This window comes from Falco biarmicus, chromosome 3 (assembly GCF_023638135.1).
Source record: "Falco biarmicus isolate bFalBia1 chromosome 3, bFalBia1.pri, whole genome shotgun sequence".
Lineage (NCBI taxonomy): Eukaryota > Metazoa > Chordata > Aves > Falconiformes > Falconidae > Falco > Falco biarmicus.
This window is the reverse complement of record NC_079290.1, coordinates 72501208-72522379: the sequence shown is the minus strand read 5'-3', so window position 1 is coordinate 72522379 and position 21172 is coordinate 72501208. Positions and strand designations below refer to the sequence as shown.

Genomic DNA, 21172 nt, shown 5'->3' with positions numbered 1-21172 from the left:
GACTTACTTTACTAATACCTTACACTTCTCATTTCCGCAAATTAGCTAGTGTGACTTAAGGGGTGACAATGAAATATTATCTGTTGCCCTTTTTTCATCTTCATCATCATGTCTCTAGGGGATCTTGAAGAGTTTACAAACAATGTCTTTCTTTAAAAATTACACTGTTTCTCTGTTAAGTGAGTGTGAATTCTAGATAATTGTTGTGGTTTAGACCCGACTGGCAACCAAGCACCACACAGCCACTTGCTCGCTCCCCCTCACCCAGAGGAATGGGGAGGAGAACTGGAAAGGATTGTAAAAGTCAAGGGTTGAGATAAGAACAATTTAATAGGTAAAGCAAAAGCCGTGCACGCAAGAAAAGCAAAACAAGGAATTCATTCACCACTTCCCATGGGCAGGCAGGTGTTCAGCCATCCCCAGGAGAGCAGGGCTCCGTCACACCTAACGGTTACTGGGGAAGACAAATGCCATAATGCCGGATGTGTGTCGTCCCTCCCCCCCCCCCCCCCCCTTCTTCTTCCCCCACTTTATATACTCAGCATGACGTCCCATGGTATGGAATATCCCTTTGGCTAGTTTGGGTCAGCTGTCCTGGCTGTGTCCCCTCCCAATTTCCCGTGCCCCCCCAGCCCTCTCGCTGGCAGGGCCCAAGAAACTGAAAAGTCCTTGATTCAGTATAAACATCACCCAGCAACAACCCAAAACACCAGTGTGCTGTCAACATTGTTCTTACACCAAATCCAAAATACAGCACTGCACCAGCTACTAAGAAGAAAATTGACTCTATCACAGCTGAAACCAGGACAGTATGTCTCAAAGTTTTAGTATGACATTGATTTAAATTAATTCTAGGCAGAGAATGTATTTGAAACAACAAAGTATTTCACAAAAGTTTTTAAGAGCAACCATCACAGTGGGAAGATGTTTAAATATCAGTAAACCTTAACTTCAGTGTTCCGAAAATGTAGAAAAAGTGATCCCAAAGTAACACCCTTACTCTAAGTATTGCTTTATGGAGTCTAAAGAGAGCTACATCTTTGAGAGCTCTCATGTATGCCAGCTGGAAAGCTGTTATGCTGTGTAGGATCTAATGGTATATGACGCTGATCACTCACAACTCAGAAACTGAACTGAACTTCTTCCAGCATCTTTGGATCTGTTTTCTGAAGAACATGGAGACTGCTGTCTTTCCTCAATAAAACTGCTACAAGGATATAAATAGAGAATTTTAAAGTGTCAAAACTATGCCAATTATATCTCACTGATTCTCTGCAGGCTGTTGGCACAGGTTAGAATAGGATTAAAATGGGCAGTGAAAAGGGCTGAATTTGATTTTATGTAGAATATGTTGGTTAGATCTCCTTCCTGCCAGTGCCAAACCTGTTCAAATCTCTGTGCCCAGCAACACTAATACTCTTCTCTGCAGCTTTCAGTCAGAATTTGATGCTGATGAAAGCATCACCTGGAGGGATGCAGCACTAAAGTGGAAGAGAATGAAACATCTACTTCATTATCGTCAAACATAGCTGTCTTCAAGAGTGCTTTCTGATATGGAATGCAATATAGACAAAATCGGAAGTTTTAAAGAAAAGCAATTCTGAGTCCTAGGATTAGAAATAGTTTAGCTTAGGCTTTTTAGCTTTACAGAAATATCTATCTTAAAACAGTTTTCAAGTAAAGCCAAAACTACAGCCGGGCTAAAATAAAAGGCTGTTAGAAGCTTTCTGTAAATTTAAACGAACAAAGATTATCATTGTTTCATTATGAAATGGAAAACCAGCCCATTTCAGTGACTGTCACTGGGAAATATATATTAGAAAGTTAATGTCCTGGACTTCGTGTGTGTGCCTTGAGCTGCCTTAATTGATTTGCCAAAGAAAGGTTTAAAATCCTCTAGTCACTACAAACATTTAATGAATATTGAATAAAAGGGTTTGAGTTCCTCTGTAAGAGCTTGTACTGAGTAAAGAGGGAAAATCAGTGTTTGTGTTCTGGGCATGGATGGCTGTTCACTAAAACCCCAAGCCTTTTAGCTGATTCCAAATAGTCTTTCCTAATTGGCGATCACCCTTCTGCCTGCAGGGAAATTTTTAGATGTATAGTAGCAATATAACACTGGGAATGGGTCTCTTATCGTAGTCTTTTCTCTAGCCAGTAGGAAGAATCATCCAAGACTGACAGGTATTCATACTTAAAAAGAGATTTGTAAAGCTGTCTGGTGTTTATGCCTTTTTTTATTTTCCTTTCTCATTAAGGCAGTTTTGAATTAAAGTTCTCACTTAGTAATCTGAAGATACTGTGCTTAGCACTTGCACGTGAATAAAGCCAGTGTGCTCTACATTGGATGCAAAGACTTTGCTAATAACATAGGTTGCCTGCTCATTAGAAAGAACCTCATAAACAAAGTAATCTCCTGTGTCCAGCCAACGTGACAGAGCCTGGGCAGAAAGAAGCGCGTGGATAGGAGGTAATGGCTCTTGTTGTCTTTCGGGTCATCATCAGAACAAATGAAATATAGTCTGTGCATTTGTGCTCTCTGCTGGGATTAATGTAGTTTAAAGAAAATGGAAGAAATTACTTCAGAACATCGTCTGAAATTGCACTGTTGAAGAGATAGCACTGCTACTTAATGTGGTGTCCTTAAAAGGCTTTATGCCATCTCTTCTGATTCATTCTTACAAAAGCAGTGAAAAAAAAACAACACATGGTGGCAGAATATAACGTACTGTTATGCTGTTTCTAGAGACACACAGAGCTAGAAGCTGAAATCATCAGGGACTCAACCTCAAAAGAACAATTCTGAGTATCACCTAAGCAGTTCATATTTACTTTTTAATACACACTGAAAAGGGCTTGAGTTCCTAGTCCCAGTGCTTCAGACTGTTTCCTCTTCTGTTGCCACCCTGAAAGACAAGTTGTTTACATCAATGCTTTTATGCACATCTGAAAGCGATTGAGTCAAGAGTAAAGGAATTATTTTGCTCATGCTTCAGAGGCCAACTGCAGGTTTGGAGACTAGCTAAATGTTCAGGAAAAGCTTGCAAAAAAGTTTGTCAAGTATGTATGTTTCATTTTAATTTCTTTCCTGTCATGCTTTTAAACCCAAGACCGCTAGTTATGACCATATTTTAGGCAGCCCACAAAGAGCTTATATGGGCACTGGAAGAGATGGCTCACAGAGCAGAACAACTCTGTCACTGCATGAAAATGATATGGCAAGAAAGAATAGTAAAAAGAGCATCTAACTTCTTTGTCTTGTGCTAACCATAAGCCTAGCTGAATGTGTAAAAGCACATTAAATGAGTGACAAAGTGTAAAGGTTTCTTCTTTCTTCACCTGCAATGGCCATCAAGTGCAATACTGTTTGATCATGATTTCCTGGGTAGTACCTTTTTTCCCCACCTTCACCTGCTTATGAATCGCTGGTATCTTGTCAGAAACATTATTCCGTTAGACTTGCTTCTGTGCATAAACCAAGAGTGCTCAGATGTTCACAAATCATCCTTTTGCTTGCTGTGCTGAAAAACAATGTTATGATTGTGCCGTCTCATTTCAGCATAACTGTGTAAAACCGTGTATACACAGCTAAATGCTAATCTAATACAGCAACTTAGTCTGGGCTTCTCTCTTGTCATTGTGCTGACAACAGCACGCTTTTGTGCAGACAGCTGATGGCAGAGGACGCTGTGAGATGGAGGGACAAAATTCCATCTGAAGAAATTCTGCACATTCCCCGTCCAATTCCTGCACTTCCCTGATAAAAGAGATGAAGTTCAGCCCAAAATATGGTAAAGTTCAGACAGAAAAATATTAGTTAGAAATAGAGGCACTGTTCTACACAGCAAGAGCATCTGTGTTTTAGTTATGGATAGCCTTGCTCAGGAAATAAATAGGAAAATTGAAATAAAGGCGTAGAGAGTGGAAAGGGGGGTGGGTTGGGGGGGGAAATCCCCTCTGCTATGGAGAAGAGACTGAATGGACTGGAACTCTTTATTTAAAAGGGAGTTAAGTGGTAGCATGATGAAATCATGGTGGTAAGACTTACGGTACTTTGTATTTTCACATAATCCTAGATGTGGATGGTAGGTACATAAAGATGTTATACTTGACCACCTTTTCCCAGAATTTGAAACTTAATGTGATGTTCTTCGCTTGCCATTTCTTCCAGCTTAGCTGTGGATTACAACTCAATCATTCCTATCATGATATTAGGAGATGCACAGTGTAGCCTTTTTTTTGAGGAAACTTGTTTTTGGAGAAATGCTTGTAATTCAAGACAGTTCATTCTAAGGGAACCTGGAAATTTAGATTTTTTTTTTAATTTCTAGAAACTCTATTACTTATTCTATAGGCCTTTAAGGGAGATGCGTGCCAAAGCAAAGAGCACAACTGGTCAATGCCACAAAGAGCTTGTATCAGCTGTTGTTAGGATCTTCTCTTGGCAAATACGAGGCACCAAGCTCATCTTTTTTATTAAAATTGCTGGATAATTTCACCCAGAACAGGTTTTGCCCTTAAAAAATAAAAAGAAGGAAAAAATTAGTAACTTTTATATGTCTTTCCTGTGTTCTTTATTTCCAAATGGCCTCTGTTGTGAACCTGTACATCTGCTTATCCTGTACTTCACTCATGTTGAAGTTTCTGTAACCTATTTAAAAAATCATGCATGTTTACTGAACTCTAAGATAAAGCCGATTTTATATTTCCCTTTCTGTCTGCCAAAAGTTCACAGAAGCAGCTACATAAAAATATCTGAAGTGACCCATGAAGTCAGTAGACTGGTTCACTTCCCAGTCCTCTCTTTCTAAACAAAACAAATAAATAAACAATCCCCACTCCGTGCAGATTTCAGAAGTTCATTACAGGCTATGCAAAGGAACAACATGAAAAACATCACTGATTTTTCTGTTTTAGACTGATGTCCTAATAGTTTCTATGAGTGCCTCCTAGTTCTGATATTATGGGATTTGATGAATGCCGGTTCTTATTTTCCATCACTGTCACAATTACCAGGAGATTTTTTTTCTGGTCACTTCTGTTCCATCAATTTATTTTCCTTCTTTCCCACTTTATTTCTCCAAAACCCATGTTGTTGTGTTTGGAAACTTTCTCGTTCCAGTGGTACAGACAGATATTTAATGCTTAGAAGTAAGCATTTTGTTTTCCTGCTGTTTTATGCCTGCTCTGTCATAGCTAGAACACAAGTATCTGTTTAGATGGGAATGGTGGTATTGCTTCATTTAGAAAATGTTAGCCCAAGACCAGATTTTTAGCTGTGCTTCACACCTGCTTTTTGAGCTGCTCTGCTGCTGCTGCTCTCCAGACACCAGTGTTCAGTTACCCAAATCTTTCAGAAAATGTCATAAGAGAGAAAACAGGCAGGGAAAAGAAATCCCTTTGGATCATAAAATATTTCAAGTTTAAATCTTCAATCTTGAAACATTTGACAGAAACACCTTTTCTGAAAATAGTCTCAAGGCTTGAAAAGCACCAGTTACTGGGTCTGCTTAGATCAAATGTTCTAGAAACATTTTATCCACAGCAGTCTGAGGATGTAAAATCTTGGATTCAGAAGCACTGATGATTTTATGAAGCATTTTAATTTTTGTCACCCTCTGCCTCCTGCTCTCACTGTTCCAAAGGTGACAATTACCTCTTTATCCCACAGGGGTGACAACTTTATTGCTGTCTCCCTAGTATTCTCTGTTGCACTGTGCTTACATCTCCTGTGCTTAGCTCTTTGTCTCTGGCTAATTGAGTGATGTAACTAGGTTGAAACCAGAAGAGCTGTGCACAAGCTGCCCTCAGCTGGAAGTTTGCTGTTTTGTTTCAGAAGGGAGGTTAGACTTGCAGAGCTGAAAGCTTGTTGGGTTACTCTCAACTATATAATTTGATGGACTAAATGATATTCCTTTTCTCAATAAACACTGCTGTCTTAGATGTGAGGACTGGAGGGTGGAAGAGGTTATGAATTACAGCATGTAGCTCTTCACCACCTAAAAGTTGCACAGCCAAGAGTCACAGAATGCCAGCTTGCTGGTTTTTGCATGTCAGGGAAGGCATGTCAGTAGCTAAGAAGTCCGGTATGAGTAAATTGAGTGTAACATACGAGTAGTGGGTTCTGTGGATTGCATGGTAACGCAGAAAGGCTTTTGAAAGGAGCTGGGACTAATAGAGGGTGCCTCTCTCCCTCCCTCCCAGCTCTTTCTGCTGGCACCTGCATCTGGTGCTGGAAAGCAATTCAGAAACATCTCCCCCACTTGCCAAACCAATACAAAATAAACCCCCAAAAAATCACAGAATACATTTTGCTGGTTTAATAGGCCACTAGAGCTCACATGGGGCCTGATGAATGCAGAGCTATGACCAGGTGGGTGTAGGAGGACTGTGCAGCTAGGAGCAATGTGGGCGGACAATTCCTGCCTGCCCTTTGGGTGTTAGCAAGCTCTTAGGTTTGCTGTCCTGTGATGCTTCACCCTCCTTGGCGCCTAGTTTTATTGGCCTTTGTCCAATAAGAACACTACAGGATCAGAGGTACACCTTGATTTCAGTAGGTGTCACGGAACTTAAAGGGACAGTTTTAATTGTATACTCATTATATAATAATGCACTCTGTTTTAAACTAAAAATATAACTTCAGTTGCCTTAGTTATCTCACTGCTTTTCAGGTGTTCCTGCATGCATTTATTTAAATGGTTTACTTTATATTAAATATCTAACTCAAGAACTCCAGAAGTGACTGAGTTAATTTTTGGAAAAAATACTGACAGTCACTTTTGGAACTGGTTAGACTGTGTAGGCTCAGGCATTTCAGGGAAAGCCACTGGGGATAAACACTATTATATGGGGAGATGGCTTGCCTTTAGGGCAGCATAGCCCAGATTCCTGGACAGTAAAGCAGAACTGAGGCAAAGTCCCTGGAATGTATTGGCCCATTGGAAAATACTCGGGGGACATGAGTCCTGAGGCATTTAACTGTCTTGCATCCAGCTGTGATGTGTGTGTCAACATACTCATGATCTCTCTTCTAATGAGGAGTATTTGTGTTATTAATTTAACTTGAATATCTAGTTATGACTTTTGAAGTCAACAGTGTAATAGCAAGTATAAGCTTAGTATTTAATACAAATCTGAATAAATAAAAAATTGTTTGGTGCCATGTGTGGAAGACTATTGGAGAGTGAAGTAAGGTCTAAAGCAGATCTTTTTTGTAGGTGTAGTACTGAAAATCACAGAAATAAATGCTACGTGTTTATTTCTCTGTTTATTATATTTGAGACATTTTGGAGAAGAAAATACATGGTAAATGAAATCATGGTCAAAGTGAAGACCTGGCCCTGTCTGTGAGAGCAGTTAAGAATCTTCTGAACTCTGATTTTATTGACTTACGAAGAAGGCTAGAGACATGAAAGAGAAAGTGTGTTGGCTGTGGATTTCAGTGTATGAGGAATGAAAGAATTCTAACTTTGGCATGGGCCTATGTCCAGAGATGAATAATAATATTGTCAGTGATAATGCAAAGGAACTTCTAATAAATACTAGTGCTCTATAGCTCGAAAAGAGCTTAATGACATGTTCATAATATAGCAAAGATAATTACTTCTTATCCACCAGGAAAAAAATAAAGTATAATAAACAGCTGCTTCCAAGTGTAGACAAATGACTGACTGCTGTAAAGGCAGGGGAAGTCCCATGTGTAAAATAAAGAAAATGTTGGATAATATTTTGTGAGTGCGAATGGATGAGTCCTGTGGACTTCTTATTCTGACCACAAATAAAGGACTGATGGCTAAGGAACATCAATTCAAGCAAAAAGGTGAAGATTGTACATCCAGGGATGGTAAAGACTGTCTTTTTAGTAATGACTTGAAAGGCAGTTATGCTGTATAATAAAGTACATGCAGGTAGCACGAAAATCAGTGTTAGGCTTGTAAAACAGAGCACATAGAAGAGAGTATGCAGAAGAAACAGGGAGATGATGTTGTTCTATGTGGCAATTGTGAGACTGACACCATTGAAATGTTTGGTCCAGTGCTGGTTTTCATTTATGGTTGTTGTGGTTTAGCCCTGGCCAGCAACCAAGCACCACGCAGCCGCTTGTTCACTGCCCCTCACGCAGAGGGATGGGGAGGAGAACTGGAAAGGAATGCAAAAGTCAAGGGTTGAGATAAGAACAGTTTAATAGGTAAAGCAAAAGCCGTGCACACAAGCAAAGCAAAACGAGGAATTAATTCACCACTGCTCATGAGCAGGCATGTGTTCGGCCATCCCCAGGAGAGCAGGGCTCTGCCACACGTAATGGTTACTGGGGAAGACAAATGCTGTAATGCCAGATGTCCCCCCACTTCCTTCTTCTTCTCCCAGTTTATATACCCAGCATGACGTCCCATGGTATGGAATATCCCTTTGGCTAGTTTGGGTCAGCTGTCCTGGCTGTGTCCCCTCCCAATTTCCTGTGCCCCCCCAGCCCTCTTGCTGGCAGGGCCCTGGAAACAGAAAAGTCCTTGATTTAGTATAAACATCACCCAGCAACAACCCAAACATCAGTGTCCTGTCGACATTGCTCTCACATCAGAGCCCAAATGCAGCACTGTGCTAGCTACTAAGAAGAAAAGTAACTCAGCTGAAAACAGGACAATGGTAAAAGATTATAACTCTGTAGATTTTTTTTGGGGGGAAAAAAGCACCAAATAATTACAGGAAAAGCAGCTGGACTCAGAGATGTATTAAAAAAACCCCACTCAACCAATCACATAAAAAAACCCCTAAACCGCACCCCTCTTCCCCAACTTAAGCTTCTATATATTTCTGTTGTCCAAGACACCTAACTTGCAATGTGCAACTAGTATTTTCCCTTGTGAGGTGGTTACACATTTAGGAAAACTGAGTAAAGCATAATCATTTAAGGCTGCATTATGAGTTATGCAGCTGCCATGGATCCCAAATATAGTTTATTGGGATGCTGTGTGCAGCAGTGGCTGTACATAGCAGCAGCAACAGCTGAGAGTACCACGCTGTGCAGACAGCTGATTCAGCTTCTCTTCCCCTCTCTGTTCACATCACTGTCTATTGGACAACAAGCCACACACTTCCAATTTCCTTCCCATCAACTTTTCAACAATAATTACTGATGTGAAGATCCTGTCCACAGCTCAGAGTTGGGCAGATCAGTTACAGAATTGGTATTTACTCTGTACTGGTAGAGAAAGGGGAAAAAACATATCTGTAGATGGTAGATTGAAGAAAATATAACAGGCGCTAAGATACCAGTGTGGGTTCTATTGGTCTCCACTGGGATGATCTGTATGTAATAGAGGAAGGGTTTGTTGATTAATTCACTATTTTAATGTATCGTAAAATACATGGTTTGATCTAAGTGCAAGTAGTCCAATCATGCACTTGATTTAAAAGTTTAAGGACAGTGATCATATTTTACATCTCTCGAAGCAAAATAATTACTTGACTGGGAAATACTGACAGTACCTAAATATGCCTATGCAATGTCACCAGAACACAACAGAAGGTAAAAGGGGATTTTGTGTCTTGTATTCGTGATGGGTCACACCGTCTGGAGTCTGTACCAGCATATATGCTGGGGTATGTGGTAAGGTGAAAAGAAAAGACGAAATAGTACTAAGATTGGCTTTTGTAATGTCAGAGCTTAATGTGTGCATTAGTAATATCTATTATTAAAACATCCTCTACCTTAAATAAAGAAAAAACACTGTAAGTAATTTATGAATCTGAAGCCTAAAGAAGATAATTCTAGCTAAACCTTATGGTATGTTACCTCAGTGGCAAGGAAATTACTTGATGTGAGCTACAGAGTGTCATTGGATTATAACTCACTTCTCATGCCATAAATCTAAAAAAATGACTAAAAAGTCATTTCTACAAAACAGGTTTCTGAAACATTGGTTGGCTTATTTCTTACTATCGTTGCTCTTAGTTTATAAAATCATGTACTACAACATTTTATTATATATTTATATAACATTTTTTACCCCAAATGTAATTGCCTTATTTTTCATAAAATAGTGGTGAAAGCATGGAGCAATAGGTGACTCTCATTAGTTTCCTTCCTATTTCTGTTTTAAGAAATGAAGTTATTGCTAGTTATACAATTTCTCAGTATTCATGAGGAGTGCTCCTTTCTGCCATGTTGGCAGAACCAAATTCTGCAACAGCAACACTACATCCATCTCCTGGGGCTGCCTAAAGTCCCAGTAAAAATCTAGGAATTTTTCTCACCGAGCACACAGGAATTTTAGTCTTGAGGGGTTTAAATTACTTGAGATGCTGTAGCCACTTGTTGCATGTTATGAAGCAGCATGTTCCTGAGGGGCAAAGAACCAAGTGGTATGGTAATGATGCCTGGGTAATATGTACTGTCATTCATGGATTGCACTAGAGATTCCTGCTTTGAGGCTTATTGCTGATATGGGGTTTGTTCATTTTACCTTTGAAAACAGATTTATTCATTGGATTACACATGGAATAAATAGCCAATTTCAATTTCTCAAAATTGTTCTTTTTCCTGTTAATATCTGTGTGTATAACATACAGACTCTGTAGTTTGTGAACAATATCCAGGACAATGTCAGACTTCATAAAATAGTATTTAGAAATTGTTATTCTTTATAATGACCCTTTTGACTTTTTAGCATTTTCCAGTAATCTTTAATGAAAGTAAAACACTGTAATTGAATAACTTTGCACATAACAATGACATTTTCACGAGTTGTTCCATAACTCTTTCATCACCATCATCCATATCTTTATTTACCTACTACTTAGATATACTTAGATAGTATAACCCACCAATCTTAGCAAAGGGAAGTTGATAAAAACAAATACTTCTAATTTTTTTTTACATTTATTCAGAACATTCAGAACTGATTTATGTTTTGGTGATAGTTTCAGAACATGCCAATGAGGATGTATGTGTCTAGTCAGTAGATGCGTATGATATTTGCCTGTCCGACTGAATGCTGAAAATGTGTGTGATTTTGCAAGCAGCATTGATAATACTGCAAACCAGTTACACTTGGAAACTAGAAAATTTCTTGAGCCGGTACATTATACTATCAATAATAGATGACAATTGTAGATGGCCATCACCATAGATCTCCTGTGAAGACAGGCTAGAAGAGTTGGGATTCTTCAAGAGCTGGAGAAGAAAAGGCTCCAGGGAGACCTTACAGCAGCCTTCCATTACCTAAAGGGGACTTACAAGAAAGCTGGAGAGGGAATTTTTACAAGGGCAGGTAGTGACAGGGCAAGGGATAATGGCTTTAAGATCAAAGAGGGTAGATTTAGATTAGATATTAAGAAGAAATTCTTTACTGTGAGGGTGGTGAAGAACTGGACCAGGTTGCCCAGAGAAGTTGTGGATGCCTCATCCTTGGAAGTGTTCTAGGCCAGGTTGGATGGGGCTTTGAGCAACCTGATCTGGTGGGAGGTGTCCCTGCCCATGGCAGGGGGGGTTGGAACTAGACAGTATTTAAGGCCTCTTGCAACCCGAACCATTTTATCATTCTATGATAGCAGTGATGTTTGTGCTCCATGTTTAACCATAGATACCACTCTAGTAGACTACAACTTACAGTTCTATTAACTTGTAATAAAACAATAAAAGGAGATAAAGTTACAGTAAAAAGCAGTAAATTTAAAATCAAATTAAAAACTTATCCACACAGTGAAAAATTTAATTACAGAATTCTCCGATGCAGGTCACAGAATCAAGAATTTAGCAAGACTAAGACTGGGTTGACTATAGCTATATGTCTGCAATAAGTGATGCTTGCATAGCATCTTTATAAGTTTTTAATATTATCTACTGTTTTTTGCTTAAACCAAGTAGCCACTTAAACAAAGTAGCCAAGTGCATTAGGATGATGCTGAAACAGATGAAGGGATAGTAAAAACTGCTTCTCCAAACTAAAGGAGATCTGGATGAAGGCTGCTAAAGTGCACACATAAATCTGCCTGCTAATGTTTTAGGTTCTTTCCTGGAGCTGTGTTAGCAGCCACTGGATGAGACTTAAGCTTTACTGGATTTCATTAGGAGTAGCTCCCGTATCCTTCTGTAGCTGTCACCAGCATCTCTCCCATTACTGGTATACATGTCTCTTGCTCTCGTTTTGTCACATATAGGTGTTTTTGTCTTTTACTGCTTAGCACAAAGTTTCTTATATTTGTTGGAGGGTGTCATTTTCTGTTTATCAAAGGGAAGTTGTGTTTGGTTGCTTGCAGAAAACGTGGAATGGGTATGCTGTACTCTGCATCTGTTGTACAGTTCCTGCAGGCAATTGATTTCAGTAATTCAGATGGTTGTCTTCCATGCATCCCCTTAGTGACCAGAAAGGGTTATCCAAAAAGGGGCTGGCTTGCACAGAGAAATGCATTGTAGCCTTAAATACCTATCATTTGTTTTCTCTTACCTTGATTCCTCTAAAACAAAGAATAATGTACATGATAATAATAAACCAAACTAGGGATGCAATAAAACAGCAATCTATATTGACAGCACTCAGCACTCCACTGTGGGTTCAAAATATTAAAGATACTTCTTAGCATAAATGAATGAAAACCTGTTCTTTCATACTCAATTATGAAATAGCTGAAGTAAGGAAGAAATTTAACAAGATCTTTTCTTAATGTAAATTGGAAAGATGGGATGAAAGATGAGAGTAATTTGCTAGGGATATGTGAGGAGGTTTCAGTGTCATGTAGCCATTATTTTGAGGAGTAACAATGAGTTGCAAAACAAAGGGTAGTACTGACTTAATGGCTTTACATTTAAAAAGAATTCTAGGACATGCATATTGGTGTAGTACAAAACCAGGCCACGAGCTACTGGTATCCATAATCAAGTAGAATAAGTATATAAGATAAGATATAAGTAGATTATAGAGCCATTTGGAGAACCATATGATGAATGAAATGGACAACGATTTTCTTGTGTGATCTTTGATAACTCTTACATATCCTTGGTAAAAACAATCACGGAGTGAAAATCAATTATTTGCTTATCTCTCATCATCTGAGGTTGAGTAAGTTACTGGCTTTATTGTACCTAAATTTCCATCCCTGAAAAGTGGGTGATAGCATTGGTCAATTTTCTAAGGCCATTTGAAACATGTGGAAGAAAACTTTAAGGAGGTGTAATTGAGTTATTTTAACCTTTGTTGAATCTGCTGTCTTCAAATTTAAACCTTACTTGGGTAATTTTAATTGTGAACGGAAAATAATTGCAGTGCTAACAAAACTATATTATGAGAGATTTATGAAACTTATAAGGCATTTATTTATCTTATTTAGGGTCAAGTTGTTTTCAGAAATGGAGAGAGGATGGGAACCATCAAATTTACGCAATTCCAAGGTAGGTTGCAAACAGTTCAATTTTCATTATAATTATGTATGCAGTTTCAAATTTGTGTGGCGTTTGTTTCAGGATGTTTTAAATAGTACAATTATTTTGAAAAACAGTTGCTCATAAGATGCAGCAGAATACTTTGAAAGTTTTGTTACCTGCTTAAAATACTGTGTTTTTGAACCCTGAGTGCTCTGAGGTATTCCCAGATATTTCCAGGAACTTTTCTAGAAGAAAATCCACATACTTACAGAAACTACTGATCTGTAACAGCCAACAGCTGTTGGAAAAACTCTCCTGGTCAGCTAATCATCCACTTCTTAATACAGTTTCTGAAAACTGAATCTGGAGAGGAATTTAGAGAGAATTGTTGCTGCTAAGCTCTTTCAAGTTAGTGTTGTGCTTTCTAAAGACTCACTTTTGACATTCCACAACTGCTTTCTAAAAGTTGCTTCAGGAACTGGTCCCTCAGCATGCAGAGAACACAAACTGCTGACCCCATCCCTTGGAGGCAACACACTCCACAGTGCGACCTGCCAAGCCCGCTGCATCCTCTCAGCCTGAGCTGCTCCTGCAGGGAATGGTCTCAGCAGCGGAGACCACAAATGCAGCCATGGGGATTTGTCAAGGGTTGTTTGCAGCCCAGACAAGGTGCTTGCTTGGGAGAGTTTCCTGCAGAAATGGTGATTCATAGAAGACATGTTATAGTTCTCTCTGCAGTATATAAAATGCAATTCATGTTTTTCTTCCTGGGCTGAGGCTGAGATAAAACTGGAGATGATTGCATTTGGATGGTCTCATTAGAGTAGTGGTGAGAATGCTGGCAAATCCTTTTCAGACAATGCATGAGAAAGAAGCTTGCGCTGCCTTTGTCTTCAGGAGATCGCTTTAAACATAATCCTGCTGACCATGTTACAAAGGCTTATCCTTTAAACAGAAATTGTCTGCTGTATGGGCATTATTATTAATGAGCAGCAATGCACTTGAGGGGATCTGTTACTCATTCTAATTTACTGAAGCAATCTTGGGGATTGCTCTTGCCTTCACAGCTATAACTGATGCTATTACCTCATGTTCCCTGAAGCATTTCTGCCCACTAAAACTTTGCAGATGTCATCTCATGATAATATAATTTAGAAATTCTTGCTCAACACTAATGATAAATATTGATTGCTTCCTCTTCTTCCCCCCACACCCTCCCATTTCTTCATAGTAGCGGTGTTTACAGCCACATGAAAGAATCATGAGAAAATATTGTAAGGGGATTTTACAAGAGGTGTTTATTCTTCAGAAGTCTGAAGGAGCCCTTATGCATTATGCCTAAGGCAGCTGTATGTACCTTTCTAGAGCATCTGAACAAGGAGGAAGTTTGGCACGTTCCTTCTGCACACTGAGGATGTGACTGTGGATTATGTCGAGGTGCAACATGTATCATCTGGACAAGTGATAGAACTCCGGGATACCTGATTTGTTATTTTCAACAATTCAAATTGAGTTTCTTTACAATGTTTTCAGTTTCACATCAGATTTACATCTATTTCAGAACTAATTCAGGCCCTTACTTGGGATTTGATCATTAACCTACAGGAAAAAATAACCAAGGCAGGAGACGGGCTGGGTTATCTCTCATGCAAACAATAGGCTGTCAACACATCTGAAGTCTGGTCTTAAGTTTTGTTTCATTTCTTACTAATTTTGGAAATGAATGTACAAAAACATATGAGAAATTGAAATAAGGAACAGTATAACAACATAGGTGAAACTTACCTATCTTTTTTTAACTATAAATGATATTATATTTTTTCTGTTCTTTCATTGGTATTTTTTTATACAAGGCTTTTACACTCAATATTTGTGGTATAATTGTAGAAATTATTAATTTGTTCAAAAGAATACTTTATTGGTTAGGAAGCTTTCTGAAACAGTCTCATTAACTTTAAAGAAATCTTGGACCATTGGGGAAGTTCCTAATAATGGAAAGAAGTTAATTAAGTCCAGTACTTAAAATGGTAAATGGGATTTTCCTTTGTCATTGTAGCTGTTAGGTGATATCGAGCTTAAAACCCATATAAAACTCATTCATTAATATTTTATTTTAGAATATGACACAAATCATGATGATTTCTAGGAAAAAAAGACCACATCAAAGATGTCTTGTAAACGCTTTTGTGAGATTAAATGTAATTATGAGAATAGAGTATATAAAGTGTATTAGTAACTTTTTATTCAAACATCATAATTGGGAATCATCAGTTTTAGTGTTCTATACCGCAAGAGTTATTTCTTCATCTGCAATGTTTTATAGTTTTGTTAACAATTTGAACGAAAATGCACAGTTATTACAAATAATTCAATGCAGAAAAATAAAATGGGTAAATAGATAATTGTATCTCAGACGTAGGATTCCTTGGCCAGCAATACTTTTCCTCATTTGCCAGGGTAGAAAATTTCTAGGTAGACTCAGGACCTTCATTTTCTATTCTTTGCTGGCAACTCTTGTGTTAATGAGACTATCTGCAAACATCATGGCTATGAAAAAAGCAGACAACCATGTCTGCCAGGGGCAAGGGAAAACCAGCCTGTGAGAGTTTAGAAGGTAACCGAGGTATGCCTGACGCACTGTGATGAAATTTTGAATAGCTGGTTTAATTTTGAATCTGGATATAGTTTTTCCCAAATTCACGCTAGTCATGTCTGTTTTTCAGCTTCTGTGCAGCCTGTTAGTGTTTCAAGTGGCCAAACAGATGGTGCCAGAGATAGCTGTGACCAAACTACTTACTGCTTTATAGATCATGAATACCACCCAGGAATGATTTAGTATGCAGCAGAGAATACAAAGCACATTTCATAGCATTTTCTTCCCCTACCTTACTGGCATATAAAGAGCAGTCTGTCAGTCTAGCTCAAATATCCAAGTGATGTTTGAAGCTGGCATCCTTCCGAATGAATGGCAATTTTTCCACGGGTGCAATAAATGGACTATTCTCTTTGTCAAACATGTAGTTGAAGTAGATAGCCAAAATCTTTTGGCTGGTGAAAGCTGAAAGAGCCCTGGCAACTGTTGTGTGCATATCAAGGAGCGGGGAGGGAAGCAACAAAACTGAGATTGTAGATTGCTGTGATACAGGACGCTGCAAGAACAGACACATACCTGTCTTTCAAAGTGTTTCACTTTTTCGCAGATCTTTTCTGATTAATCTGACTGGAGCCTAAATGGCGCCTTGCTTTCAGCCATATTCCTATTTCTGTCAGACATTAGAGAAACTCTTAAGAGACTTCTGTGCTGTAATAGGTTAAAAAGGAAAACTAAAGCTGAATTGTAAACAAATACCATTGAAATGTGCATAAATCACGCTTCTTGTAGATAGGAACAAAGTCTGTGGTACTGCCTGTTGAGAAAACTTGAAGAAAGTGAGTGGTCATCTGCTGTGTCTTTCTGGGAAGAATTTAAGAGTTTCAACTCATTTAACCGGGTAATATGATAACAACATTTGCTTGTGTTGAAAGCTGATCTAGGTACCGAGCAAGAATGAGAGCATGGCTTGTCAAGTGGTCTTCTTAGAAAAGGCCTCACTGAATTTCTGCAGTAAATGCCCCAGATATTCTTCTCTGAGTTTAATCAACAGAAATAGACAAACAAATGTCTACTCTACAGTGAAGAGAAAGCTACATGAGAATCCAGGATTTCTTAACTGGAGCCTCGGTTCATCTACTTAGTTCCTAATTGTTGTCCCCAGCTGCTTCAATGAAGGAGACATTAGCAATGCTCCAGAACCACCTACAGATACAACAACTTGTTCTCCAGGGTCATCAATCCAACCCTGGAAAAGTTTCCTTCTGTTATTCTAAGTATGATCCAGCAGAGTCTTAACTACTTTTGGTTCTTGCTTCCATATGGGTTCATATAAATAATAAGACTAATGGCCTCTGAATATTTTTTGTATATTTACACCTGTCCAGTATATACCACACAGAACCAGTCTTTGGATCTTCTTTCTGTGATAATGTTGAAGGAATACAATCCAATAAACAGAAAATATTTAATGACCACTCTAAAAACTCACATTTGAAATATCTCATGTCATATCTGGAATCCATGGTGTCGAACATCCAGAATCAGTGGATTCAGATTTCTCTGCTTCTGCAGCATATTTACAAAGTGAGAATAAAATCTCCTTATAAATATCAAAATTTTTGAGTGATTAAGGAGTACCTTTGAAGAGCCATATATGAACTTAGGGGAAAAGTAAATAAAGAATTTCAGAATTCTGTTGGCTGAGCAGAATCTGAATGGTGAACAATAAATAATCACTAGTGTCACATTGTTCATGTGATGAACAATAAAATATGTAAAACTGTGTGGTGTTTATCCTGGGCAGCTGCATTCTTCTGGAAAAGATCTTTCTGTCATTAAGGACTATTATTTTGCATGCAAAAAAGAGATTTAAGGAGTCAGAAATCTTGCTTCTGTCACATCCTAACTGGAGTACTTGACTGAAATCACAAAAGTGTTTGGTAGACTTGGTGTGCAGTATTGACTCCATTCTGTCTCCTTATAAATAATGTAGCTAGATTGTAGCTGTTCCTATCTTAGCCACCACTGTTTTTGTTAGCTTAATGATCAATTCATCCTGTCAAATTAAGCCTGTTTAACAGTACCCGTGGTGGCTTGTAGCAATTTTCCAGCACACCGCACACACAAACCTCCCCCCACCATGTCCTAAACAAGCTTTTTTAGCTCCAGGGCAGTTAGTGGTGGCTAGGTCGAACCTTTATTAGATCCCTCCCATCTGAAATCCCCCTAAACAATAGTTTTCTACGTGCTGTCAGATGTTTCAATACCAGTTAGTCCTGATAGTTTGAACTGTGGTATACAAAAACCCACTTGTCTTATAACTTGTCATTTAGGGTGCTGATTCAGCAAATAATTTAGGCAGTGCATTTCAGTCACACTACCTCTGTGGAGTACCACTTCCATCTTTTGTTGGCAATGATGTTTTCTTAAGCGATTTGGGTTAGTATAATCTATGTGAAACTTACGAAACTACAAGGTGTCAGCAAAACTGATTTAGAGTCCCATTTCAATGACAAGGATAGTCATCTAATACGGAGAGATGTGCCAAGCAGAGTGCTGACAGGGTGTGCCTTAAATCTGGAGTCACTGAATATTGTTATTGCTGATTAAGAAGATGACCTAGAATATGTAATTATCAAATTAAGAGTGATGTCTGAGGGAGCCAGCAAGCACAAAGGGGACTAGACAAGGATTCAAAAAGATATTAAAAAATTGAAGAAGTAATCAGGAAAAAACAGGATGCAGTTTATTTATGTCAAATGCCTGGCGCTACGTTGGGAGTAAACTGCTGTACAAATACAAAATGGGGAACAATTCACCACGCCATAGTTACACGTAAAAGCAACTAGGGGTTACAGTGGGTCACAGGCTGAACATGAATAAGCAAAAACATGAAGTTAAAAGAAGAAAAATCCTGTACTGGGGTGTAGAAATAATATCCTTTTAAACTACCCAGTGCCAAAAGGCTACAGCTAACTACTGTATCCAGTGCTCATTTAAGGAAAATGTGTAAAGATGACAGAATATTAAAAAATGAATTAAAAATTCATTACAAAAAGCAAAAGATCTAGGCTGCTTAGAGAAGACAAGAAGGTTGAAATATGTGACAGTTGCTGCCTACCTTCTAGAGCTGTAACCCACATAAGTCCTCCAAGTAGGTCCTTGAAGAGGCCAAAGTTAGCTCTGCTGAAGTCCAGAGTTGCAATCCTACTTATTGCCCTGCTTCGTCCACGCAGGATCCTGAATTCCACCATCTCATGGTCACTGCAGCCAAGGTTGCCCCCAACCTTCACATCTCCAACCAGTCCTTCTTTGTTTATGAGTACAAGGTCCAGGCACCTCGCCTCATTGCCTCCTCAGCCACCTGCATCAAACAGTTATTATTAGCGCTCTGCAGGAGTTTCCTAAACTGTGTGTGCCCAGCTGTGCTGGCTCTCCAGCAGATATCAGTGCAGGTGAAGTTCCCCATGAGAACCAGGGCCTGTGATCAGGAGGCTCCTGCCAGCTGTCTGTAGAAGGCCTCATCAACTTCCTCTCCCTGACCAGGTGGCCTGTAGCAAACACCCACAGCAGTGTCACCCATGTTGGCCTGCCCCTTATATCTTTACCCATAATCTCTGGACTCATTCTGCACCCACCCTAGGCAGAGCTCAACACATTCCAGTTGCTCCCTCACACAAAGAGCAACCCCACCACCTCGCCTTGCTGGCCCGTTTCCTAAAAGCTGCATAGACACCCATGACAGCGTTCCAGCCATGTGAGCTGCCCCACCGTGTCTCTGTAACTGCAATGGGGTCATGGCCCTGTGACAGCACACAGATCTCTCATTCTTCCCGTTCAGTTCATTCCCTGCGCTGCGTGTGTTGGTGTACAGGCGTTTCAGAGAGGTAACTGAGCATGCAGGTTTCCCGGGAGGGGTACAAGAGGATCCACCACAGCCACAGACACCCTTGAGGTGGCTTATTTGTTGTAGATCTTTGAATTATTTCTAGTAAGAGACCTAGGTAAAGTATGAAACCCTAGACTGGTGGTTAAGGGTATTTGTAAGGAGGAAACAGATTTATTTGCTCTTCCAACATTGGTTCTGTTTTTGTTTTCCTTTAAATCCAATGTATTATTTGAATGTAAAATGCTTAAGTAATCTTTGGGTCTTGGATCCCTCATTCAAGTGAGGATCATAATAGGTTATAGTGTCAGGCCCTCTCAGCCTTTGTCTCTAGTACATCAATGTCAATTGTTTTCCTATGTTGTACAAGATTTTAGCAGGACAAATAGTGAAAGTCGTTATCCAGATGTATATATAGCCTGGTCATAAATAGAAAGAGGTGAAAATTACAGTTCTTCTCAGGAAGAAAGTGAATTGAATCTGGGGTTCCCAAGTGTATGATGACTCCTCTAACCATTTATATTGAAATAGGTAACTATTTGAAAGGGAAGTGCTTCACCACCCCTTCTGCTGGTGTGTTTTAAAGAAGAGACTCCCGGTCAGTTCTTGACAGAAAGAGGTGATTCCTCCCTCTTCAACACACATACATACACATGCACACTAAAAACCCCACAACCACTGATAATGAAGAAATCTATCAAGAAATACTATCTACCTCCTGGAAAGACCAAATAGAAAAGTGAAACAATCCTTGTCTGCATACCAAGCAAAGGCATTTGGAGTGCAGAGGTTTTGGTGTTTCAGTGCCTAATGATGTAACACCTGATAATCTGTTTGACCATATTTATTTGTGTGGCTAGTGCATGAAGAATTGCACTACTGGGTCAGATAACGAGCTCTGCCCAGCTCAGTATCCACTCAGTAGTGGATACTGAGGAAAGGATACGGCATATGCCATTTATGGGTATCTGTGTCAGAACAGGCATATATAGAAATGATTTTTCTTTATTTTACACTCTGAGTTCCCAAAGGCAAGTGTTTTCATGACTTCTTGAGCTGGAGGGTGTCTTTGGACCATCAAGTTTAACAATTGCATGTGGATTTATTTTCCATCAATTTGTCGTATCTTTCATGAATCCATTTATACTTCTGGCTTTCAACACATCCAGTAGCAATGAGTTTCACAACATAATTATGCATGTAAAGATTAAAGCCCTTCCATCTGTTTGTTTTCTTCTTTTAAACCAGCTACCTCAAAATTTCATTGGGCATACCCTGCTTCTTTTAATGTGAGAAGCAATGAATAATTGTGTCTAGCTCGCTTTCTTCATAT

At 39.1% G+C, this 21172-nt stretch overlaps 1 protein-coding gene across 2 annotated transcripts in view; it reads left to right on the top strand.

Moving 5' to 3' along the window:
- The window catches only part of GABBR2 (gamma-aminobutyric acid type B receptor subunit 2), a 487663-nt gene that overhangs the window by 263868 nt on the left and 202623 nt on the right, over positions 1-21172 (top strand). For both annotated transcript variants that reach the window (XM_056333263.1, XM_056333265.1), the window contains exon 8: positions 13327-13387. In XM_056333263.1, coding sequence (XP_056189238.1) covers positions 13327-13387 — 61 coding nt within the window. The remainder of the gene's footprint in view (positions 1-13326; positions 13388-21172) is intronic.